This window comes from Phoenix dactylifera, chromosome 10 (assembly GCF_009389715.1).
Source record: "Phoenix dactylifera cultivar Barhee BC4 chromosome 10, palm_55x_up_171113_PBpolish2nd_filt_p, whole genome shotgun sequence".
Classification (NCBI taxonomy): Eukaryota; Viridiplantae; Streptophyta; class Magnoliopsida; order Arecales; family Arecaceae; genus Phoenix; species Phoenix dactylifera.
Window position 1 is genome coordinate 2,073,579 of NC_052401.1, and position 25,503 is coordinate 2,099,081.

Here is a 25,503-nt window from a genome sequence, read left to right on the forward strand (position 1 = left end):
CATTATTTTTTTTTCGATTTCATTGCTTTTGATGCTGATTTCTGATTGTTGTGTTTCGTAAAAATGCTTCCTTTGACGAAAAAGGGATGTGTGTTCTTATTTGATTGGAAAAATTTCCCGTTGGATGGGAGCTGTATGGGTTCTTGATTTAAGTAAAAGTATGGGAAACATGCTTGATTTAGGTATAAATGGATTTTGAAAAAAATAACGGAGGAAGGAATTATCAATGGAAGTGATCTCGATCTATTTTGGTTGGAGACGCTGGGATAAAAACGAGATCTTTACTCTATTTCTGTTCATAAGTAATTCCATTTCCCTGCTAAGTTCTTGGGTGAACGGGTATATTGAACTTTTTTCGATTTTTTTTCCACCTTAACTTTAGTTTTGTATTGGAATTGACACTGAATATCTTTCCATGAGCAACCTGGAACTATATCCATTTGGGGAGCAAATCAGAGCAGTTTTCTGAAAATATAAGAGAAAGGAAGCAACATAGAACTATCCATTTGTCTGAAAAATTCAAAAAAAAAAAAAAACAGCAAGCTAGAATGATCCATCTGTGGAAACAAAATAAGCATTGAAGCATGTTTATATGAAAATTTCTAGTTTTACATGAAAAACTTCGCATATCATTGCTTTCTCTGTGCATAGCTGCTAGCATTGTCAATTTGAAAAAATTGTGTGCATTACATTTACTGCAATCAAGTTTTAGGTAAAGTGAAAGAAACAAACTACTTATACACATGCAAACATCGGTATCAAGGTGCTGAAAGTTCAAGGTTGGGGTCTTGATTCTATGTAATGTAGCGGTCCGAGACTTGATTATATGTTATGTATTACTTAACCACTTTATTTCTCTTATATACAAATTTAGTACTCTTTATTTAATTACAAACTGCTCTGGTTCTTGTCCTATCGTAGCTATCAGTATAAATGATCGTTAAGTTAGTCTGTGCCTTTGTTTTGCCAATAGCGACCTCGTTGGTTTTTCTCGCTCCTCATCTATTAAGTCCTGAAACGTAGACAACAAGCACACATGCACAAGGATGAAAGGATTGAGGAAGAGTGACAAGCAAAATAAATATTCACTTTAAGTCTCTAAGGAAATAATCATTGGGAGGGTAATAACGGACTTGAATAATAGTTGAAGTCTAATGTGCATGAGATTGCAAACTGTTATGAGCACTTTAATGCAGTTGCTCTCAAGTAGCAGCCAGTAGAATGGAATGCATAAACTCCAAATGCTGACTCCTATTTGTTTCATTTTGTTAGCCTTTAATCCTCTTTTGCCTAATAAGGGAGATTATGTGCTTATGCTGAATTCCATGTTACACTTTCTTACACCGGATCTTCCTGAAAGGGTTGCAATCACGTCTCTAAACTAGCCATCCAAAATTAGAAGGAACATAGTATCTGTACTTGCTGCTATCTATTAGTCAAACTAAGTCCAACTAGTGAAATGAAGCACATTATGTAAATGACGATTCAGCGAATCAAGGGAAAAGAAATTTGAAGAACTTGTCTTGATAAGCATTATTTTACCAGTAAAGTCTTGATTCTACATTTAAATGGTGTCAAAGGTTCTCTGTTAGCAGAAAATATATGAATGGTAAGCTAATTTTAACATCTTTTTTAATTTTTGATTCTTTAAATGTAAAATTTTGTACTGTACTGGCTTAGATTAATTGGTCTCCTTACATATATTTATGGAGATTTCATTTGTGTTGTCAAGAAGATAAGAAAGATGTCAAAGATTCAATGGAGGAAAGCTTTGAATAGCCTAGAGCAGACATCAACTGCCCCACTAGGAACATTTCATTCTCCAGTAGTAGATTGAAGCAAAATTTGACCAAGGTAACAGTGGATTCAGTCTCATGAGAATATTTCTTTTACAACATATTTAAACTTTTAGTGTTTCATAGGCTGAGAAAGAAGCAAAGAGAATACGCAGGGTATTAGCTAATAGAGAGTCAGCTAGGTGGACAATTCATAAGCAGCAGGTAAAAGGAAGTGATAATGCCTTCTCATCTCTCAACCGTGTATTCCTTTTGGCTAAAATGTTGTTACCTAGTGGTTAGCTCTATATCCTCAAAATTATCATTTGTGCTTATCATGGATGACATGCCTTATCATGTTTCTCAAGTTTTTGTCTATGTTTTATCAGGCCATTCATGAGGAGCTGACCAAAAAGGTTGCTGATTTGTCAGTGGAAAATAAGAATATAAAGATGGTATTCATAATTCCCTCATGATCTTGGAAAATAATGTTAAATTATGGGTTGCTTTTTAGCAATAGTAATAACCTTACGTGTTCCTTAAAAAAATAATTACCTGATATATTGCTACTACGGTTTTCTAAATTATGGCTCCTATTTTTGCTTTCATGTCTCAAAGGTCGAAAGGTGGTGGCCCTGATATGCTGAAAAAGGAAATTTATGCATTATATGGGTTCTCTCCTATCCTTGTGATGGGCTTAACTGATCCAACCATTTAACAATTTTGTTTAATATGTGCGACGGAGGAGTTGGTCATGAAAGAGTACGTTTGCTCGAAGGACACAAACAAACAACTAAAGGAGCAGGTTTGGTCTCTTTAAAGTATATGAAGTCAACAGAAGATGCATGAGTCAAATATTTTTCTAATTATAGTGCAATGGTATAAATTTCTCAAAGAATTTTACACTCTGCAGATCGCCAAGACAATCGAGTGTGAGGTTGGAACAAGTGCAGAGACCATGTCCATGCAGGTGGAGATATCATCTTCGTCGACTAATCTCCCACCAATGATATATAGCAGACTGCCTTTGGTGCCATATGCCTGGCCTCTCTGGCCTTCCATCTCTCCAAATGCTAGACCTTGCCATGATCATGATGATAGTCCTAGTATGTTTAGTGGATCAGTGTCACAATTCTATTTGCCACCCTCTGCTTGGTTTTATCCTTTACTACATGAGGTATCTGGATCCTGCTCTCAACATTCTCGTTCATTTACAGGAAGACATGAAGATCCTGTCAGCATACGGCATGCTTCAGGACAATCTTACAGAGCACTGGACTGCAGTAAGGAAATAAATGTTTCTTCGCCACAAACAATCGCCGCTGAGAAAGAGGAAAACACTGCTACAAGCAACCAAGGGTTGCTAGGAACAATCCAAACAGAGCATCAGATGTTCAAGTCCTTGTCCAGATAAACTAGTCCACATCTTCTCGTGGTAGGAGTTCAGTTTCTCAGCAGATGTTAAAGGGTGAATCGGCGACAGGTCAAGACAATGGAACTTCACTGGAAAAACAATGGAACTTCACTGGAAAAATCAGAAGGAGATTGTTGTTACCCTCGAGAAATTATCGGGTGCAGCTGCAGCAGCACAAGCCCAGAAGAGGAGGAAATAACTCATGAAGTTAAAACAACTCCATTCGAAGACAGGTTGGATTGCGCTGCTAAGCTCTGAAAAGGGTGTTGATGCATCTTAGCTCCTGATACCAGTTTTGGCCTTCCTAAATGAGCATGCAGCTAATGCCACTCCTTCGCCCCAATCCATTGGAATCATGTTGGTGGTTGGAGTTCTTGTTTTTACCATTTGAAGATCATGCTCTGTGCAGGCCACAACACATGAGGAATCCCTTTGACCAAACAAACCATCAAGGCAAGGAGGGAAAGAATAGAATTTTGACATCTATTTTATAGCTCTTCCAGAGTGCTGTGAATCTTAGAGGATGAGTGACACATCAGAGAAAAAGATCATCATCTTTATCTGCTTCAGTTATGTAAAAGAATGAATCAAAGAAAGATCCAATCAGGGTCATGTAATATATAAGCAATCTACTTTTGTATACCCCTATCTGATATGTTTATATGATACTCACATCCAGCTAAACCAGACTGTAATGCATGCAGGAAATATTGTTGAAAATAATACTTCGATGTGATTATTTGTGGATTAGTTTTCAGCAATTAAAGTAATAAAAAATAAAATTTCCATTGTATATGATAAAAGAAATTAATTACATATTCTCCAAGATCTTAATTCATGCTCCTTATAATCCTAAATTGTTATACCATTCATTATCTTAACGTCTTCGTTCTCAGATTTCTTCTGCAACTAAATCTGGAATGTCGAATGGTATATGCTAGATAGATTGATAGCTAAATATCGTAGGAAGGCTCGTGGCCGTTCATCCGGTGTACCCACACATGTACGGCGAATCGTGTATGCTAACCTTTTCTTGATGTGGGAACACGCTTGCTTAAATATGCTCCGCCGGAACAGTCATCATTATTTTTTTTCTCAAAAAAAGAGAAGTAGAAAGACGTTGTTCTCTTCCTTGTTTCGCTTTGCTTCCGAGTTGCGGCAAAGACATGGCGATGACCGTCGAAGGTAAACAACTGCTTCTACTTTTTCTCTTAAAAATTTAATATTTATTAAAATTAAAAGAAGAAAACGAATCCCAAATCGTGTCTCGCCTCGTCTATACCGGAATCTATTGGTCTTGTTTCTAGGGTTTATGAGAAGTTTCCGATCAGGGAGTCGATGTGAGCTGAGGATCTCTAGATTTTTTTCCCCAGATTTTTTGGTGTCAGTTGCTCGGAGTAGTAGAGATAAGCGTAATATAAGGGGGAGGATGTGATTTATTGGAGTGTTATTCTTTTGTCCGCTCAATTGAAAGAATTGTAGCCAAGCTATGCAAGAATGCCTGATTCTAGGGTTTGATACGCGGTCACTATGTGAATATGGGCATTGCAAGTTCTCTTGGTGTTTGTATTGGTGGGGAATTATCTGATCCGGTGATTTTGATTTAATTCCTCATCAACATATCATTTTTTTATTTCTTTTTCCTGGTGAGATGTTTGATCTTTGTGGATTGCAGTCTGTTTCGATTTTGAAAACTCTTTCATAGTGAATGTAACGATATAGGAGCATCAGGGGTGAATTGTTTATGGACTAATGTGTACCTTTTGTTACATGATTCAGGACTCCAAGAAAATTTGATATTTGTCACTTGTATTCATTGCTCCTCATTGTCATCTTCTCTTTTTTCAACTTTTGCAAGGTTTTTGACCCTTCTGAGTCTACCATTGTGGGCTCAAACAAATGCATTGTTTACAACTGAATACATGGGCTCTTTGCTTCAAGCAATATTGGTTGTTATAATGAACAACTCCTTAGTTGTTTCGGAACATTCTCACTTTTGTCTGCAATATCTGATTGCAAGTTCACTAAGATTGGTGGCATTGAATCGCAAACTTTGCTATAACGGTTATGGTTTGTTTAATAAGGTTCACTTTTGTGGCAAACTTAGGAAAGTAAACTTCATATTTCACTGAGGAAATATATATATATATATATATATCCTTTTCACATGCAGCTGTTAGAATTGGTTTGTTTATCTCAACAGCTTATATAGATTATGTGATTTGTCATCTCAACTAGTTTACCTTTCTGTTTGTATATTTCATCGTTCTATTGGATGTGGACTTGGCAAATGTTGATTTGCGGATTGTCATCTACAGTGTAAGTCCAAGATTCTATAACTGTCGTTTGCTTTTATTGCAGCTAAATGGAATTTTGTTGCTGAATTCTTGTTGATATGCAGGTTAGCTGGACTTGCTTTTATGTTTTCTGCTAGCATTCTGCTTCAAATCCTGGTATCACTTCCTTATCTGATTTGGTTTAATGTTTTACATGTTATGGTCTTGCTAAACATTGCAGTTTAATGATCCAGATTAAGTTGCTTATGATCAATTGCTTGTTTATACAATTGTGATGCTGCACGAAAGGCAAGTCCATTGCCAATTTTGTGACATCATTTGCATTTCTCCTTTTAGACTTTTTATCCTTTTATCACTTGATGATGTATATCGTTCCTCTGCATCACTATTCTATTATTTTCACTCTCTTGGAAGATCTAATATTGCATCATTAGATTTTTACTCTTTTTATGAAAATAGTTTTTACATCTATCCTGTTTGATGGAGCTTACCAATCTGTAAGTTGGCCTCCTTGTGTATTTCCCTAGACTGTCAAGCTTTACCATGTACGATCAGGATTATTGATTTCTAGAATCAAACTACAAACAATTAAAAGGTGGTCATCTCGTTCACACCAAGCAAAAAAACATCGCTCTCTCCAGGAGGTTGGCCGCCTATCCTAGATCTTCCCATTTCCAAGAAGATCCCGGGCTCGATCCAATAGATCTGTGCCCTCCTCTCCTCCCTCATCTCAACATAGTTTTTTCCCCTCATTTCTTAGCAGTGAACTTCACAGCAAGTATAATTTAAAATTTACATTTTCTGAAGTTAGATATTCGCACTGGAGGTTGTTGATGCCCCATGTTAGATTGGATTTCCTTGAACATTGACAACCAAATGTGAGTATTGAAGTCTCTACATAGGACATGGACTTACTTTTATGTAGCATCCAATATCGAGAAATAATTGGTGCTGTACAGGTAGGTTGATTGGCTGGCTGAGTTCGGTGTTGTGGTGCCCAAAACATTTCATTTTCATGTAAGCCTATCTGAACAGCCTTAATATGGAGGTGGTGCAACATGTCAAAGAAGTTTTTCTACTAGTGCCAAAGGGCTATAATTTCTCATTGCAGCCTAGGAGGCATGAAGTGTTTGTCTTGGTTGCCATAAGTATGTATTGTGTTGTTACAGCTTATTTCATGTGAATACATTGAAGTGTCTGGAATTTTTTGTCCAATGTATATATTCTGTCGTTACCCCTTGTTGTCTCATATTGGCTCAAGTTATTTAGTTGAATAATAAGATATATGGATGTTTCCCTGTTGCAAATTGATACGAGAGAAAGGTTCTATGTAGAGACCTGCTCTTAGGCATAAGGCTTGTTGTCTATTTCATTGGTGGAGTTGCTGAACCACAAAATTGTTATTCCTGACAAAATGTTGGTGGCCTGCTATTTTTATATAAGAATTTGGAACCTGTATGCTGCTATCTTAATGCTATCATGTTGAAGCATTGAGCATTACATAGGTAATCAAGAAAATGCATTCCATCATTATATATATATGTATATATTCTCTTCTCCCATCTTGGGATAGTGTGGGAGTAGTTCTGGCAAAAATGTTAAGTTTGAAGTGATGCATTTATACATTACATGCTAAGTAACTGGAGATTGCTCAAAGTTATCATTGCGGTCAAGCTATTCAACTTCTATTACACTAGTAGTGAGTATGCAGACCTGAATACCATATTTTTACTGTTCAGCTCCGGGTCACATTTAGGAAGTCCAACCTATAGTTGTTTGATGGGTTTAAAGCTGATATATGAAAAGTTGGTTGCGTTTCACTCTTCTATAGCTAATTGAACTTTTTTCTTGGTCATTCTAAAGAACCTTACAAAGACATACTCTGGCAAACTTTGGTTTGCTTTTGACATGTTATGTGCTTGTACTATTAAGATTTTCGTCAGAAAATAAAAGAGGTACTTAGCAATACCATTTTGAGGTGGCATAAGATTCTCTGTTGAATTTGTATTCTTTCTTAGTGTTTTCACATATCAAGTTAGAATGATATAAGATCCTATATGAGTTCAATCTATTCTTCTGCATTTTTACTTGCATTCTTTTGGTTATCTACTTATTCCTCTTCAGACTTTGTAATGTTGTTGGTTTGCGAGTATTTGCCTTTATGTATTCTGAACTTAGATTGCATAAAGTTGAATTTTTTAGGCATTGCATTTCTTTTTTTTTTTGTGTGTGTGTGTTTCTTTAAGCATTTGGGTCATTATCTCATAATTAAATAACATACTACAAAACCACATTAAGAAATCAAAAGATTAGATTATTAGAATTTACTAAATAATTTTAGATTATAGCAGTATAGTATATTGCAATCATTTGAACAATAATAAGATAAGAAGATGGGAACAAGTATTGTGAATTAAATAAGCTCCATGAGTTACATCAAAAAATAGATGCGCACTAGAGGACTTAATGTTCCTTTTATTTTGAGAAAAATCACAATGCAACTTTCAATCTGAGACAAGAATTCCTTAAAGAAAAATGGAGCACAACTTGTCTATGTCCCTTAAGGGTTAAACTTCAAAGTTTGAGAAGTTACAAAATTGAGTGGGTCAAGACCTCATATTTTGAGAGATGAAACATCAACCTTTCTGCAGTAACATGGGGCTTCAATTAACTTGGGCAATATATGCATGGTTGAAAACACTAGATTGTGCATTTCAACTAATGTTGTGACAAGAGAAGGCTAGTTCTCATGGAAATCCTTCAACAATCCAAGGTATTCCACCATTACTATATGTTGAGGAGAATAAATTGTAACATATCATGGATTTTGAAATCATGCAGCGAAGTTTGAAAATATTCTGACACAACAGTGTGCTATTAAATGTTTTAATTGTATCCATAATTGACCTGCTAATATTCATGCTCAGTTCAACAAAGCTCCAGTGTTGCTTAGTAAGTAAATCAGAGATATGAAATACTTCGATGTATGCCCATCTTTGATTGAACATGACACAATGTTATCTTTTAGTGTTATATGTAGCTCTCATGCACACATGCATAAAATTGGGGTTCATGGTCTTCAACCTTGATTCACTTTTCCATTAATCAAAACCAAACTTTATTTTCATGGATATCATGTGAAATTTATTTCTTTGATATTGGATATGTTTTTTGCTTTACATTAGTGTAACTAACAAACTTTATTTTCATGGATATCATGTGAAATTTATTTCTTTGATATTGGGTATGTTTTTTGCTTTACGTTAGTGTAACTAACAAACTCCTCTTGCAAATGATTGCTTGTAAGTATCAATTTCAGTTTAAATGATATTTTTTGGCCTGTTATAATACTGAGTATTCACTAGCTGGGACATAGTCTTATGCATTAATCAAATCAGTTTTGAGGGGACTTGATGTTTATTAATTGTTAAGATTCTTTATTTCTTTGTGTAAACTGAGTTAATTTATTCAAAACCACTCTCTTCGTATTCCTTTGCTTTCACTTTCTTAACGATTATTCCAAATTCTACCTTACTGAGTCAGTCATTGTTATTTTATTGTATACTGTGCATTGCACAAGTTTTAGCTAAAATACTTGCACATGCATACACACACTCTTATGTGCATGTAAAAATGCCTAATTCCTGGAATGTTTTCATCTTGGCAGGCATGTGCTTTATACAACAATTGGTGGCCTATGTTATCAGGTGAATAGTGACATGGCGTACCATTTAGTTAGGCTTTGGTTCTGTTATTGCTGACATATTTTTCTTTGCTACTACAGCTCTCATGTATGTGGTGGTGCCTATGCCCTGTATGTTCTTTGGAGGTGGTTCCACAAGTTTCTTGACCAGCAGGGAGGGTGGGGGGTGAGTTTACATCTAGTTATGCTTTACTTTTGGCTGCCATTTTCAGATTTCTGAATGTCACTTAAATATTGCTGTTATAGCATGGAATCAAGCCATAAGTATGATGCAAAGAAAACCAGCAACTTCTTTTGGTTTGAAAATGACAGTTTGATACACCTCTAGTATTCGTAACATGCTCATATGACTTTCCTTTTTAGCTAGTAATTACCTTTTGAAGATGCAAGAACAATCTGATATTCTTGGTTTATCTGTCCTTGATGGGCTAAAAATTCAGTTGGCCTGTCATATTCTTTATCATGTACCTTTTGACCTCCTAAATTTTCCTCTTTATTCTTTATCATGCATTAACGAACAGTCCTGCTAGTGTGTACAGAGTTGTCAAATCACATTTCTAGGAGAGCAGCCATCTTGTCTCTGATCAAAAGAAGATCTTATGCTCATTGGTTTTTGCCTATACATGTGGTATACTTACTGGGTGCCACTAAATTGCAAAATCGGACTGCAGAAATTAGGCTGATGAGTCTGAAATTATTCAGAAGGAAAAAAAATGAGGATGGTGGAGGGAATATGTAAAGTCCGCATTGATAGCTACTATTTTATGAAATGTACAAATTAAATAGTCAGCATCAGGAACCTTATCTAACCCAACACGTAATCCAACAGGACCTTTTCTGATAAACATTAAAAGAACATGCTTGTTGACTCATCCTAAGCTAGTGGATGAAAATAGTAGAGAAACTAGAATAGCTGAGATGCTGTTCAAACACTCTTTACCAAGAAGAGATATTTAGATTCAGTCACTGTTGGATGGGCCCAATAGCCGACTAACTTGTGCCGGTAAACAGTACCTTCTTGGCATCTGTTTTTCTTTGCACATGTATTTCTTACATCAACATCTGTTGGGAATTAGAAAATTGTAATGCATGAATTTTTCATCGTCTACTATGGTTTTGTGATGTGCCCTACCAGGTTTAAGCCCATTTGTGCAATATCATGATTATTGTCCCAGTTTTTCATTTGAAAGGAGCCCTGGTGCAGAATGCTGATTTTAAACTGTCTTGTGGTTGACATTCGGAGTAAAAAAGATAACCAATGCGCCTTTCACAATGTCCTCTCCTACACCATGACAGCACTTCTATCGTGGTTTCTTAACCAATGCACCTTTCTTAGACATGTACCACCTTAAGAAAGATTGGATGCCCTGCTGCATGCCTTACTAACTGTTGGTTAAGGATTTCTTGATTAAGAATTAGGTACTGCCCGAGCAGTACCATCATGATGCTAGTCCTATGTATCGGACTCATTTTTGAGTTACAAGTGGCCTCCAAATTATAGGCTTTTAACTGTTGATTAGTTTTCTAAGTTGTAGGGGAATTGTGTCAACATGAAGCCAACACATGCCTCACTTGCAGCATTTGCAAGTGGGTTGCAGCATCTAACCATGCTACTTAGGTTGTAGATAACCTGCACTCTTCTTTATTTAGACTTGGTAGCTACTCAACATCAACTCTTCTGAAATTTGAGCCCTTTTAGGACCCTGATCATGGTGTATTCATATGTAACATTGGTAAGAAACAAGAGAAAAAGAAATAAAGGAAAAGAAAAGAAATATGCGGACATGGATCGTATGATCCTTGATGTGTTTTGATGTTTGAAGGCTTCATCATATTGCCTAAGAGGATAGGGGCTACATAATGACTATGATAGTTTTCACATTGTCATCAGACTACAGATATGCATCTACCTTTAAACACCTGTGTAATTTGCTTTGCCATCCTATTCCAGCATAGACCGACCAGCAAAGTTGCAAATTCTCTACCCTATGGTTTTAGTTGCATCAAAAGTCCATTTTGTTGTAATTTGTTGGAATTTCTCCTTTTCAGCTGGATTAATGCAGCGAAATTCTTGACGGGCGCTTCCGCTGTTGGAAGTATTGCTATTCCAGCAATCCTGAGGCATGCCAACATGATTGAGACGGGAGCTATGTTCATAGAGTTCGTCTCCTTTTTCATTCTCATCTGTACAGTTCTTTGTTTCCACCGAGTTAGCCTCGATGAGGATTGGTAGTAAGCTGCCGGAGAGGATCAACCAAAGAAATGAAGAGACATGTAACACCATGTATTGCTTGTGTACAGTTATTGCATATATTTTCTCTCACTGGAAAAAGGTAATGGCATGGCGCACTTTGATGTATTTCACTGGGACAAATGAACCATTTTTTAAAGAACCGGAGCAGCCAGTTTGAGCTCTTCATCTAACATCAGTATTAGATCCTGACATACCATGCCACAATTTTAGCAGACAATGTTTCCACTTTGGCTAAGGAGGAGAAAACTACCATTCTCTCTGTTGTTCCTCTAAAATGATTTGCTCTTGATGGTAAAGAGTTAGTAAACTAAATATTTCAGAACCCTATTGGTGATCTGGCCTGGTGAAATTCTGAGGCAAGTAATGAGGAGACTTGCTTGATTGCATGATAATTTTTAATCTGGTAGGTGCCCTCGGATCTGAACCTGCATTGATCCTAACCAGGTTTTTCAGGTACTCTGCAATTCACTTATTGACCCCCAATCATTCAATCCTTGTGCTTTTCGACTTCTTCGATCTCAGCATGGTAACACCATTGGTGCTGTTGCTGTCTTATCTACAAATGTCTTGCCGACAGGAGCTATTTGTCCCCGGCGACCATCTCACTGTGAAAGGATGCCTTTCGTGTGTCAAAAGTTGTTTCGTTTACGGGTCCTCTCCTCCACAAAAGTTCTTATTATTGCCGAGAGTGGTGCTGTCCAGATAATTACAGATGCCATGAGCATCTTATAAGCGTTATCCGAGGAACATGAACTATTTGGACAAGTCTAGATATTTTAGGTTGGAGACCCCAGAGAGAGAAATTTCATAGGTTTAAAAAAAAAATTATAAATTGTCCCTCTGAAGTTTACGTTTTGTCATGCTCCGACCGATAGCTCGAGCCGAGCACATAACAAACGACAATACATTCCTAGAATTTGATTCCACAGGACATCCAAGGTCTATTCTAAATTAAAGCAGTGATAGAAGCAAATAATCTAATATATTTATTTAAAAAAAAATACTCCACAATCATAAAATAATGTACAATTAAATTTATTTAAGAAAAAAATTAATTAAATACTTCTAAACCCTAAACTCATTACTGCTTGGCTCCAAACTCCATCTACTATGCTGCATCTGTAAAAAAATATAGAAAAGAGCTAACGAGCTTACGATCTAGTTTTCAAAATCTTTAGTAGGGTCAAGCATAAGATAATTTTTTCTGAGCATAAACAATTTAACAATATTAAAATGCATTTACCGGCATAAATTTCTTTTTCAAAATATACAATGCACAATAGTAAATCATAAACTCTTTTTCGGTCTTGATGTCTACGATCATGATCAGCCCTATGACAAGGTTCAAAAGAGACTAGCCCCTAAATATATAGCACATGATCCATCAGCATGTGCCGGCTAGGCTTGAAAGGAAACTAACTTTGAATCACACGGTCATGTTTAACCCTGTGACAAGGTAAAAAGATTAATTCTGAAAATAAAATACACGATTCATCAGCCTATTTTAACGATTAACCCTGACGGGCTAGATCCGAAAGAACTACAGCGATTAGCCTCGATTGACTAGGCCCGAAAGAAACTAGTTTCTGACTTGTGGCTAACGAATGGTCCCATTGGCTAAACCTAAATCATAGTCAAATGAGAAAGTTTTTCATAATACTCATGGCAACAAGTTTTTCATACATAACACAAATGTACTTATTTCAACAACATAAGTAGTATCAACCAGAATTTCACATTATTTTCATAAACCAAAAAAATCATTTTTTTAAAAAAATTCATGCGAAACAGAAACCATTACTTTTCAAACACTACAACTATGCAAATCCATCATTATTTTTATAATCATATCAGTATAAGAATTTATGCTTGATCCATAATTTTTAAATTACTATTTTTATGCATACATACATAATATTAATAAACATGCATAATTTTCTAAAATTTCAAATTTCCAAAATTTAAATATTTTTCTTCTCAATCTTTGATTGTGAACTAAACAATATAAATTCCAAGTTTAAAATACATGGCATGCACTATAAATTCACCAGAGGTAGAAAAAAACTTACTGTCCTAATTTAATTAGATTCGAAAATTCTTTCGGCAAGACTAATGACAGCTTTCAACAAGCGACATGATCCCTAGACTTGACATTCCTTTGGAGTTGAAGGCTCTAATCAACATAATTAACACTATTATCCTTCATTTGAGAGAGAGAGACCAAGAGATTAAAATTATTTTGATCATTTTTTGAATTTTTTTTCTCATGTGGCATTTGGATCCCATTTATGATTAATGGTTTGCCCCAAGGGAGTAATTATAGGTTTTTTCAAACTATTAAATGTAAGTGTAATTTGTCTCTAATCGTAAAAAAAAAAATTATAATTTACTTAAAAAAAAGAGAAAAACTTTGCAGCAAAGCGAGAGTGGAAACAGATTTGTTATGCAAGCTTGCGTGTCGGTAACAAGTTATACATTCGTGTAAAAACAAATGCAAGTTTACAATGGTCGTTGAACCTTGGAGATTTCTTGCTTCAAATAGGTTTCTTCTGTTTCTTTGAAATAAATTATTGAAGTGCTGTACTGGGGCGACTGGAGAGCCACATGTTTTCTGCTATAGGATGCGTTTTATCTGTAGGATGTTTTCATGCACGCATCAAACAAACAAAAAAAAAAAAGTTGGCGATTTATCTTAACATTCTCCAACAATTAGCTACGTTGACCAGTTTGCGTGAGTGAAACATGAAATTTAACCAATGGAGTAACACATATATATTCTAGCTAGGAGATGCGTCTGCTGCAACTTCAACACATCTATGTATCCGAAATTTCTATCCCAAACTCTATGGAAGAAATCATACTTGGTTTGGCTTGAATTCCGGAAAATATCTGTGTTTCTGCTACCATTATCATGGGTACGTAGGGCATGGCCCACAATTCTAGGAGGAAGATTCTAGCTTCTTTGTTCTAAAGAGACACCACAAGGCCAAATTTCCATGGAAAGTCCATAGCGACAGCAGTCAAAGTCGAGTTAGGCCCGTTTTTGTGCCCTTTTCCCCGCATGGAGTCACCATTGCCTCTTTATTTTTCCTGTCACAGCTTTCCAACAACAATGCCAACAATTCTATGTAGGAAGTTTCTTTGGCTGCTGAAATATTTTGCTAAAATTAATCTTTATGTCAGCGCTGACACGAACCAGCTGAAGAGTTCAATCTACTGAAAAAGAGATGAATTCTCAGATGAAGACATTTTAATTGTTCATGCTGGTTAAAGCTCTCGGTTCTCTCACACTCCCAATCAAAACTGCTCCGGATAGATGATGTCTTCAAGCATGTCCCAATCGAAGGTTGCACCAGCGGCCAGGGGCTGCGAGCCATCGTCCCCCGGTGATGAGCTGCCGTGAGAACTGGTCCTCTGATCAGCTATCTGTGGGTTGGCTGAGGAGGATGTCTCAGGATTTCTTCGCTGGCTCTCACTGTAGTTCATGGCGATGGATGCAGAAGGCCGCCGATCAAACGACCTCAGGGTCCCAGATTTGATGTACACCCGGCACACGCTAAATTCATTCCTTAGCTGCACAACCGAAAAGAAAAGGTAACATCACTGTAACTCTTAGCGTTGAAGTTTACATGTATTTAGTTTCGAGGTCGTCTTCTTCGTTCTTTTTTTGTCTTTTTTTTTTCTTTAAGGAAGGGAAAGGAGACCTCAAAATATGTAACATCGAGGTGTTTAAATTAAGTCTTTGTTATCATTTCTTTTTCGTAATGAGAAGAAAGCCATTAAACTCTTTAGACCATATAATTATTTAATCGTGAATGGATAAACTGATAAAGAAATAAGTAACTGGCCTGCTACATGGTTTTGGTAGCTCTGATAGAAAAAGAGAGAGAAAGAAAACTGAGTGAATTGAAAATTGGTATATAGAGGTTTTTAGTGAATCAGATTCTTCACCCTCTCTTGAACTGTTATATACTATATATGGTGTTAATTTGTTGCATATATATTGAAGAATTAAAACCATTTCATAGATAAGACTTCTATAAATCATATTAAAAATTGATATTAGAATGTATAATCCATTGGAAAAGCTAAGCAACAATTTTTTTTTCTTGTTTTTCTTTTCAAATAAAGGCATAATAACAAAACGGGCAAGTATATACCCTTGGAGGAGTGGTTGATGTTGATGCTGCTGCTTCTTCAAGAGCTTTATATTCGTTCATCTTCCACTTGGTTTTGGTCCCAGTGGGAGCTCTTCCTGTGTAGAAAACCATGGTCTTCTTCCAACCTATCCTCAGGTTCTGCGACGAGAGAACATAGCCTGGGGAGCCGGTCACCTTCCAGTAGCCGGAAGGGGTGGTGCGTGTTGGTTTTCCCCCTCGTGCTTCTCTTTCTTGCCTTGGACAGAAGAAGAACCACTGCTCGGGATCCCGGATGCTCGCTTCTCCTGACATCGCTGCATAAACCAAAAGAATTCGCCCAAATTTATTGAGATAATGACGCATGCTTTGAGGAAACTAAAGAAGATCAGAGATTTTATTTGCAAAAAACTGGAAAAGCAAACCCAGCCGATTTGCAAGCAAGAAAGATGAAAAGGGATGCACAACTCCAACCAATTTAAATTTTACAATGCACATATGATCATTCATGTTGAAGAGCAACTTGAGAGCTCCTAGTTTGGATATGTAAAACAATGGCGAGTAGAAGAAGAGAGAGACGAAGAAAATGCCATCAAAATGATGCAAGTCTTCTATGGCTGAGAGGATTTAGAGAAAGGGGAGGAGGGAGAGCTTAAAGAAGTATTGATTTCTCTTGCATGAGTTGTGGTTTTAACATCACTACGTTTACTTGTCAACAGAATTGAAAAGAGGCACATCTGAAGATCGAGGAGGTGAAGGATCTCACGGGGGAGCTGCTCTGGGTCATAGCTGTACACGCCGACGACGGGTATGTAGCGTTCCATCTCCTTCAGCCTCTTGTTCTCTAGCTTGTTTCGCAGATAGAAACCAAGTAGCTCTTCTTCCGTTGGGTAGAACCGAAGGCCGGGAGGCTGATCAGTCATTTCCTCTCTTTCTTATGCGATTACTCCTCTCTCTCTCCCCTTCCTTTCCTCCTTTCCTCTTTGGAACTTCTTTGTGCAGCGTCTGCACAGCCAACAAGATGAAGGAAGCTGTTGTTTATATAACGAGAGTGGGTGCAAGATGTATATATATATGTATATAGAAGGGACTTTGCAAAGAAATGGGGTGAGAAACGGTGCAATATTGCTCAATATATATATATATATAGAGAGAGAGAGGAACTATAGATGGAGGAGGTGTGGGGCTGCTTCTTTGAAAGTTGAATCCCTCTGGGAGAAGAGACCTGTGGGAAACCAAGGAGAAAGAGATGAAAGAGATCAGTCAATCACACCTCCCTCCATCCCCCTCCTTCCGAACGTATAGTGGTGTTTTTTGTCCTGGGGTGAGGAAAGCCAACCCGTAGCCACCATATATAGCTTATATTTGACGTAGAACAAAATTTCATCTTGTCTGTGTGAACGTAAACCCCGAGATCTTAACTTGTTTCAGGTAACGAGATTTTGACCTAGAAGTAATCCGACGTACGGTCCTTATGTGGGCAACATGGATGCATGAACACAGTAGGAAGAATATCGAACGTACTGCAAAGTTTTAGCACGCACTTAGGAATTCAAATCCTTACTGTAAATATGAACGCTTGACTACATTAGCGGGAAGATGGAACGTGGTCTTCAAAACCTTGGTTCAGGTCGCCGTGGAGCCTCCTGTTATTACCCTTAAAAGTTGCTTGACCTTGAAGTCATGGGAGGTTCGGCCACCTTTTATTGAATCAATGCAAGTTTCGTATCCTCGTTTAACAAATTCATCAAGAGTTACATTTTTTTTAAAAAAAAATATCGATTCAATGGTAATCTTTGTTCCATAGAATGATTTGATTTTGCATGCGTAAGTTCATCGTTGCAGAGTAAATAGTAACTATATACAAAGAGGTGGTTGACTTAATTAAATTTCATGCATCCAAAGTCCATAAACTATGCAATTAAAGCCAACGGAAGAATGCATATCTAAGTAAGAAGTAGTTACTTGGAAAGAGCCCTTTAATTTTATGAGATGACATGAAAGGATTTCCATCTTAATTTGCAGCTTCATCCAATTTATTTAGATAAACTAGTGAAAGCAGAAGTCAAGTCCAAGTTACTAGCACCTTATAACTCTAGGGATTTTACCAATTGAGCCAATTAGGAACCAGATCGGAAGCCTCTTTGATCACTGCAGGTATGGTTTATCTCCAGTAATAAATACAAAATGGATTGCATTATCATAAGAAATAGATAGATAATAACCATGGTTTTCATGATAGATGATATAGATAGTCTCATACTTCATCCTCACCTAAAATTGCAGGACACACGCATATCTTGTAGCTCAAATGGGACCCAAAGATCTACACATATGCGATAGGGTAGTCACTATAGCTAGGATGATATATGTGTCTACGTGCCTTAATTTTCAAGATAGAGCAACAATTGATTGCTACATTAATTGGCACTCATTTCATGTGATCCAAATGGAGATAAGAAACAAATTCCTTTAACTCGGACCTTGCAAATTAGTAAGTGCAACCCTGCAAAGCCAGCAATATATATATATATTAGATATTACTTCAACAATGAATTGTAAATGTATCGAAAGGTTTACCTCAAAAATGACCAAATCTCGAGATTTAATTGTTCACGGTCATATGTAATATATATGGCAACATGTCAATAAAACCAACTAGGGCAATTCACGTCAAGTATGGTGATCTTTCTGAATCATCATGTTTGTTACCTTATATCAAATACAGATTTTTTAGAAATTGAATTTGGCATTAGTGGCTCCTTGGGCTAGGGATTTTGTAAGATCTCATGCTCATTGCAATATTTGATGGTTTGTGTATGGCACTATCTCACTAGTTCTATATCATGCAATGAGAATGTATAACAGTATAGGGTGCCTCATTATGTGCATATGCTTGTGTAGTTATCGACTCGTACATCACACGCCAGGTGCACCTTGATAGCATTAGCTCAAAATTCCCATGGACCCACCACCCAAATTATGAGCCTCTTCGTTGCATCTCACTGAGGTTGCTGAAGTGGTTAATTAATGTTTTAATTCTATTCACGTCTCCATTTCAATTTATCTTGTTGGAAAACTTAGAAGACAGAGGCCAAGTAGATCAAAGTCAACAAGAAGGGGAGGATTCGCGTGACGTGCGACAACCGCGTTCTCTTTCTCGACCAGATGATTGATTCAATTCAACGTTTGGAGTTGAAATAAAACCCAATCAAGAAAGGGACACACAGAGACGGTGGTGAAGACCTGGACCCTCCCCCGTTTCAAAACTATCAATTGATTTTTCTCTTTTTTGCTCGGGAATGGATCGCATGATGGAATACTTCTAAAATTCTTTGATCATTTACATAAAAAATAAAAATAAAATATTGACAAATAATATATATATATATATATATATATATATATATATATATATATATATATATATATATATATATATATATATATATATATATATATATATATATATATATATATATATATATATATATATATGTAACTATGTAAAAGTTAAGAAGGCTGTTTTACTACTGTTGGTGAGAGCTGGCCTTCGCCAAGAAGAGGAGGAAAGAGAGACCATCAAATTCTTTTTTTTTTTTTTGTACAATCATTCTAGTTTAGATTTGAGAATTTGGCTTGCCCACTTTCAACTTATTTAGTAATTAATCAGATGATGTGGCCTAAATTTAAGGATGTTGCGGCTTTAAAAATTTTCCATGAATTTTAAATATTTGCCTTCTCTCTTCTATTTATTTAATAATCATAGAGATAGATAGAGAGAGAGAGAGAGAGAGAGAGAGAGATCGGTGGAATCCAGGGATAAGATTGGAAATGTCCTTGACTCCAATTTTAAGATTTTTTTTATAGTGCTGCATAAAGGATACTTTATATGTCCGCAGCTGTGCCTCTTCTCATACTTAGAGCAGTAGATATTGTGCAAGACCTCTTCGGCTAGCTTGTCTACTGGGTTCGGACCCATTCTTGCCCCACGGACATGCATGTAGTAACAATTCTAGAATGATAAATATATCTTTGTTCCAATTATTACTTGTGTTGTTACCGCTTTGGGGGTCCGCATAGGTACTAGCCCCCACGGTCAACAGCATAGTCCCACACTGAGTCGAGTAGGGAAAGCGAGCTGCGTCCCAGCATGAGGTATTATCCGCTCTGGGGGTCCGTATAGGTACTAGCCCCTTACGATTTTGTCCTTTAAAAGACACCTCCTAAGGGAAAGACTTTGAGCCCCCCTATTTAAGGCACAAACCTTTCCGCTACTTGGTCGATATGGGACTAAATTCGGATACCCCTAGAACAACTTGTAGTATATAAAAAAGAACTAACTTGTTTCTTTCATTATCTCAATGAATTCCTGTTAGACTCCTTGAGCCTAACTTCCCTCGAAAAGGAAAAGAAGAGCAATTTGCCATCTGTCTTCCCATTTGATAATTGCAGCCTTAATTGTACCTTTGCATGGTTGATTGACACAAGAGAAAAGGGGGCAATGCAATCTCAGTTTCACATGAGAATGTTTCAGATGAAATAATTACCCAAGAATGTTAGGGTGATATAAGCTATATATAGTTGTATTAGTCTAGTTCTAATCGATATTTCCTTTATTAGACACACAAAATATATTAGTCCAAATCTAATCGATATTTCTTTTATTAATATAGTTTATGTGTCAATAAAAAAATATCAATCAGATTTGGACTAATATAGCTAACATCACATTAACAGAGAAGATAAGGAAGAGGCTAGTGTTAGGGTGACACAGCAATGGTATGGTTAAGACTTTGGTGTCTGCATGTTCATTAATTTGTAGTTTGGAATCTGGAACCGGAGCCAACTTGCTCTTGATTTGGGTTGAATTCGATGCAAGCAAGTATTCAGAACATGGGAGGATCCGCAGGAGCCCCTGATGACTCACATGATTAAGAGGTTGGCATCTCGAGTCTAGCTTTAGTATGGTTTTGGTCTATCCTAACACCGGGGTTTCTCTTTTCTTAATCTTTTCATTTAAATTAGGTGCTCAACAAATCCAGTGGTACTTGTAGCAGTACTAAAAAATGTTTGGTAGCTAATGATCAAGTTTTGCTACACTCATGCATGTTTAGTGTGAGGCGCGGTTGTTAAAAGACAAAAAAAAAAAAAGCGCTAAGGATCAAGTCGACCTATAACAATCCAAATGATGATTTAACTAAGAGGATAACAGGCGAACACTGTAGAAAATAATGAACCATGCAAGGGCACAGTAAATTGGGGACCTTTTTTTTCCTGTTAAGAGAGAGAGAGAGAGAGAGAGAGAGAGAGAGAGGGATGAGAACTTTTTTTTTCTTTTCTCTCTTTTTTGTTTTGTTTTTTTTTTTTTTTTGATGGACAAGGAGGTCTAAAGGCCTACCATTTCATTGATAGAAATCATAGAACACAAGCAGACAAGATAACTACTTTGCAACTCTCTTAGAACTCTCAGAGTTCTTTCTAGTGCAACGCACATTTCAGTTATTAATTAAGATCAGAATCCGATTCAACAAACCACTCGATGTAGATTAAGCCTTCTGAAAGAGAACTCTCATCATTTTGCTCTCTCCCACCACGCACCAGCAGATTGCAAGTGCTTTTTGATCCCAACCAGCTCTTTGATCAATTCATACTCGTCTGCATCGACGCCACCTGAACAACACGACTCGACCACCATCATTAGTTGGATCCGTGGACCGACCCGGAGGTGCACATACACCTTTTATTTCTGAATATCTGGTAGTATGCCAGAAAGTGCACCATTTTCAAAACGAGCCATATTTACCGCAAGACAAATAGAGCTGTAGATTGAATTGATTCCTTCACAGCCTGTCACTTTGGTGAGATGTCGTCGACGGTCGGCGTAGCCTTGCCACCTCCATTAATTGTGGGAAGGAGAGAAAAAAGGTCAGCCATCCCCGTCCCCTTATGGAATTCCATAAAGGTACTATTGAGTTATACACGTTCAGTAGCATGTGTAACATGCATCCTCTAAAGAAACAATTGTTGTTTGAGAAAAAAAAAAAAAAAGGTCAAGTCAACGCCCTTGTTCAATTTATGAAGGTATACAACTCTGAAAACTGATCCGACAATTGTCCACAATGTAGTCTTGTAGTCACATTCATCCAGATGTTTTCAGCAAGCAGATAACAGGCAAAGGCTCAGATTGGATTTGTGCTGTCATTACTGTTATATTGCTGCCGCAAACATTGACATAGGAGACAACACATGATAAGGTCAGGCAGCATGCAAAGCATTAAGAAGATGTAAATCAGTAAGAACATGGAAAAAAGATGTTAATTGGCAGTGCTACTCGATGGATGACCAACTTGACATTCGTCGGTGCCTGGTACCGACCGATACAGTAATATATAATTTTTTTTAAAAAAATTCTTAAACGGTATAAAATGAAGTATGTTGAGATATCAATCCATGCAATATCTGAGATCAGTCGAGATTTTTCAATCTAAATTCAGCTCCGAAAAATAGTTCTTAACTGATAAAGTATTAAAATCAATGCTTAAAAGTAGTTTTTTGTGGAAATAATATTGAAAAATAGTTGATAATTGTTTAATTATATAAGCCAAGGTCGCGAGATCTTGGTCCTTTGTTCTCTGAAATGGTTTCCCAAATGAATCCGTCATGAAATGTCATGGGGAGAGTTTTTTCACAACTATGTTTGTCTTTTTTCTTCTTTTTTTTTTGTGTGTGTGTGTAAGTATCAGTTTTTGCTGCTTTCGGTGCATGCATAATTAATTGTTAATTTGGATTAATAAGTGCAGGAGCCCCTGATCTCCGGATGGGCCTCTTCTGGGACTGAGATATGTGGCCTTCCGGCAGTAGGTTTGACTCAAACAGGTTTTAAGCAAAAGGTTTGGGCTGCCTAATGTCCCTCATAAAGCTTTAAGTGATTACCAACAATTTGATTTCAAAATCTTTTACATGCATTAAACTACTTGATATCAATAATTAACATAATACAATAATGATAGGGAACTTCCATTTGTGTCTTGCATGCGTTGGTTATTGATGATAGAGAGCAGGGTCTATAATCTAGTTTCACCTTTTAGTCTAGTTTCACTTTTTCATCAATTCAACCAAGTCACAATTCAGCACATTACCTAACTCAAATTGCTTCAGATGTTGTCATATTTTTCTTTTTAACCTATGTTTTTTTTTTTTTTTTTGCTGAAAACGGATATTTCATACAATACGTGTACGAATACATCCAAGAAAGTCAAAATACAACAACTCACGGAGAGCCTGCGGAAGCTCCCCCTCTCCTCCCCACAGAGCGTACCCTGAGTGGTGGGCCGCATAAGTCGCCACCCAGTCGGCTGCCCCATTAGCTTCCCTAAATACATGCTTAACCAAAAAAGCCCTCCCATCTCCCATCATCATCCAGATATCACGGATCAAGGGGTGATCTGTACCATCAGCCGTCTCCCCCCTTTGGATCCATCTGATGACCGTAGCCGAGTCACCCTCCAACACGATCGAGCTAGCCTGCAGGACCATCCTCGCATGGCGCACACCCGCCCAGGCAGCTCGAAGCTCTGCCTCCGGAACTGATATGTCAAACAACTGGCAGCCACCTGCTGCCACTACCCTGGAGTGCGGGTCTCGTATAACAAAGCCTGCACCGCCCCGCGTGCCACCATCCAACACCGACCCATCAAAATTAACCTTGAGGAAGCTTGGGGGTGGGGGCTCCCAGGTGAAAAACACCATCTGATGAGCTGCCGAAGCAGAAGGGGGGCCCCAGGTGCCCTGAGCTGTCAAAGGCCTATCTGAAGAGTGGGTGGGCATGATCTCTGAAGCCTGTACACGAGCATGCTCCGCAGTAAATCGTGGTGACACCCTGCGGTCACCGAGGGTCCGAGCGTTCCTTGCCAGCCAAATCTGATACGCTGTGCAACTCGCTCTAATGGCCTCCTGACTCGTCCTCGTGCTGGCTAGCCACTGCCGCATCGTGTGAAGAAACTGTAGTCGCTCACTCCGAGCCTCCTGCGGGACCCCGGCCCACTGCCATGTAAGCCTCGCCCATATGCACTGGAAGAGCACATGGTCCACTGACTCCACGGCCCCGCATGTCCCACACTCCGCGGGGATCCCCCATCCACGCCTGCTCAGTGCTGCTCTCGTTGGCAGGCGGTCCCAGAAAACTTTCCATAAGAAGAGGGCTACCCGGGGGTGGAGGCCGTACCTCCAGATCCAATTACCATCCGGCCCCCTATCCTGCTCTGGCTGAATGACACGGGTGAGGTCTCCCAACCTGACCCTGGCCCGGCTCGAGGTGCCCCATACCCTGACATCCGATCCTGCACATCCTGGTAACGGGATGGACCGAATCCTCGCTGCTAGATGTACTCCAAATAGCTGTCGAAGTCTAGCATCATCCCACTCCGCTCCTCCTGCCGCCAGAAGGTCGCAAACCCGTAGTCCCTCTGCTGCCTCTATGCTAACCATGGTCGGCCACCTCCCCAATGGGAGGGTGTCCACCCACGGCTCACTGGTCACATCAATGCTCCTGCCATCACCTATCAGCCATCTGGTGTTAGCTGATGCAGTCCGCAGATACCTCCCAATCTCGCGCCACATGAAAGAGCCTCGGCGACCTCGCCCTACTCCCTCTAGGCCCCCACAGCCATATCTAGCTGCCATCACCTGACTCCATAGGCTGTGTGGCTCAAGCAAGAATCGAACCGCATGCCGGGCAATGAGCGCCTCGCGCCTCTCCATCAACGACTGCACCCCTAGGCCACCCTCACTGGTAGGACGGCAAACCTGCTCCCAAGCCACCAGATGCACGCCATGGCCCCCACCATGTGATCCCCACAAGAAACTCCGAAGAAGACGCTCGATCCTCAACAGAGTCATCTTTGGTATCACAGTGTGAGCCATGAGGTACAGTGGTATGGAGCCCAATACTGATCTAATCAAAGTCAGTCTCCCCATCATGGATAGGGAGGATGCTGTCCATCCCTCAAGCCTGCTCTGGACTCGCTGTACTAGGCTCGAGCACTCTGCTACTCGTGGCCGCCTACCACTGATGGGAACTCCCAGGTAGGTCAGTGTCCCCTCCTGCTCTGGTATCTGCAATATCCCTCGGATCTCCTGTCGGACTCTGATATCCGTGCTGGGACTGAACGTGATAGCTGACTTCGTGAAATTCACTCTCTGGCCAGACTCCATGCAGTACTCCATCACCACCCTGCAAAGAATCCGTGCCTCCGTCACTCGTGCCCTGGTCAAAAGAAGGCAATCATCAGCGAAAAATAAATGTGAGAGAGGTCGGGCCCTCGGTGCTGGAATGTACGCCTCCAGCTCCCGGTCGGCGCAAACTCTCTGTAGGGTCCGTGATAAGATATCAGCACAAATAATAAACAAATATGGGGATAAAGGACATCCCTGCCGCAATCCCAAGGTGGACTCGAAGAATAGTGTGGGTGTGCCGTTGATCAAGATAGAAAACTTTGGTCCCCGGATGCACCCCATGATCCATCCAATCCATCGCCTGTGGAAACCGTACGCCACCAGTGCTCGCTCGAGAAAGCTCCACTTGATCCTGTCGTAAGCCCTCTCCATATCCAGCTTGATGGCCATCAAGCTGCGCCTTTTCGGTGCTCTTTGGAGATCCCACATCATTTCCTGAGCCAATAAAATATTATGTGAAATGTTCCTACCAGCGACAAAAGCCCCCTGCTCATGGCTGATAATACCAGGTAAAAGGGGCTTCATTCTGCCCACCATAATTTTTGCCACAACCTTATACAAGGTTGTGCACAAGCTAATAGGCCTGAAGTGACTGGGCTCAACCGCATCCTGGCGCTTTGGTATAAGCGTGATGAATGTGGCCTTCCAGTCCTCGGGCATCGTAGCCTGAACGAAAAAACACTGGAT

General features: G+C 38.8%; 3 protein-coding genes and 1 long non-coding RNA gene across 6 annotated transcripts; 3 read left to right on the top strand and 1 right to left on the bottom strand.

The window, feature by feature from the left end:
* Positions 1 to 18: 18 nt before the first annotated feature.
* LOC103703231 lies at positions 19 to 3,281 on the top strand. 2 transcript variants are annotated; one of them, XR_003384880.2, is made up of 5 exons: positions 19 to 1,854; positions 1,923 to 2,000; positions 2,165 to 2,230; positions 2,394 to 2,580; positions 2,689 to 3,281. XR_003384880.2 is itself a non-coding variant. In XM_039130751.1 (2 exons), exons 1-2 carry the CDS (start codon positions 2,530 to 2,532, stop codon positions 3,187 to 3,189), a joined length of 552 nt encoding a protein of 183 aa, XP_038986679.1. In that variant the 5' UTR covers positions 2,243 to 2,529; the 3' UTR covers positions 3,190 to 3,281. The 2 variants fall into 2 exon arrangements, 1 of the variants encoding a protein (XP_038986679.1); XM_039130751.1 differs by lacking the exons at positions 19 to 1,854; positions 1,923 to 2,000; positions 2,165 to 2,230 and having other exon boundaries at positions 2,243 to 2,580.
* Positions 3,282 to 4,284: 1,003 nt separating this feature from the next.
* On the top strand, positions 4,285 to 11,613 carry LOC103703105 (vacuolar protein sorting-associated protein 55 homolog). Of its 2 annotated transcripts, none has more exons than XM_008785816.3 (5): positions 4,285 to 4,374; positions 5,591 to 5,642; positions 9,154 to 9,193; positions 9,271 to 9,355; positions 11,239 to 11,613. In XM_008785816.3, exons 2-5 carry the CDS (start codon positions 5,610 to 5,612, stop codon positions 11,420 to 11,422), a joined length of 342 nt encoding a protein of 113 aa, XP_008784038.1. In that variant the 5' UTR covers positions 4,285 to 4,374; positions 5,591 to 5,609; the 3' UTR covers positions 11,423 to 11,613. The 2 variants fall into 2 exon arrangements, with proteins under 2 accessions (XP_008784038.1, XP_038986680.1); XM_039130752.1 differs by lacking the exon at positions 4,285 to 4,374 and adding an exon at positions 5,490 to 5,508.
* A 2,708-nt stretch (positions 11,614 to 14,321) lies between these two features.
* On the bottom strand, positions 14,322 to 16,300 carry LOC103703230 (NAC domain-containing protein 90-like). Its single transcript, XM_026802990.2, has 2 exons — positions 15,604 to 16,300; positions 14,322 to 15,016 (listed from the first exon to the last, which is right to left on the bottom strand). Exons 1-2 carry the CDS (start codon positions 15,943 to 15,945, stop codon positions 14,741 to 14,743), a joined length of 618 nt encoding a protein of 205 aa, XP_026658791.2. The 5' UTR covers positions 15,946 to 16,300; the 3' UTR covers positions 14,322 to 14,740.
* LOC113462469 lies at positions 14,949 to 18,774 on the top strand. The gene is made up of 2 exons (XR_003384878.2): positions 14,949 to 15,037; positions 16,299 to 18,774. It is a non-coding gene; the product is annotated as an uncharacterized LOC113462469 (long non-coding RNA).
* The last annotated feature ends 6,729 nt before the right edge of the window (positions 18,775 to 25,503 follow it).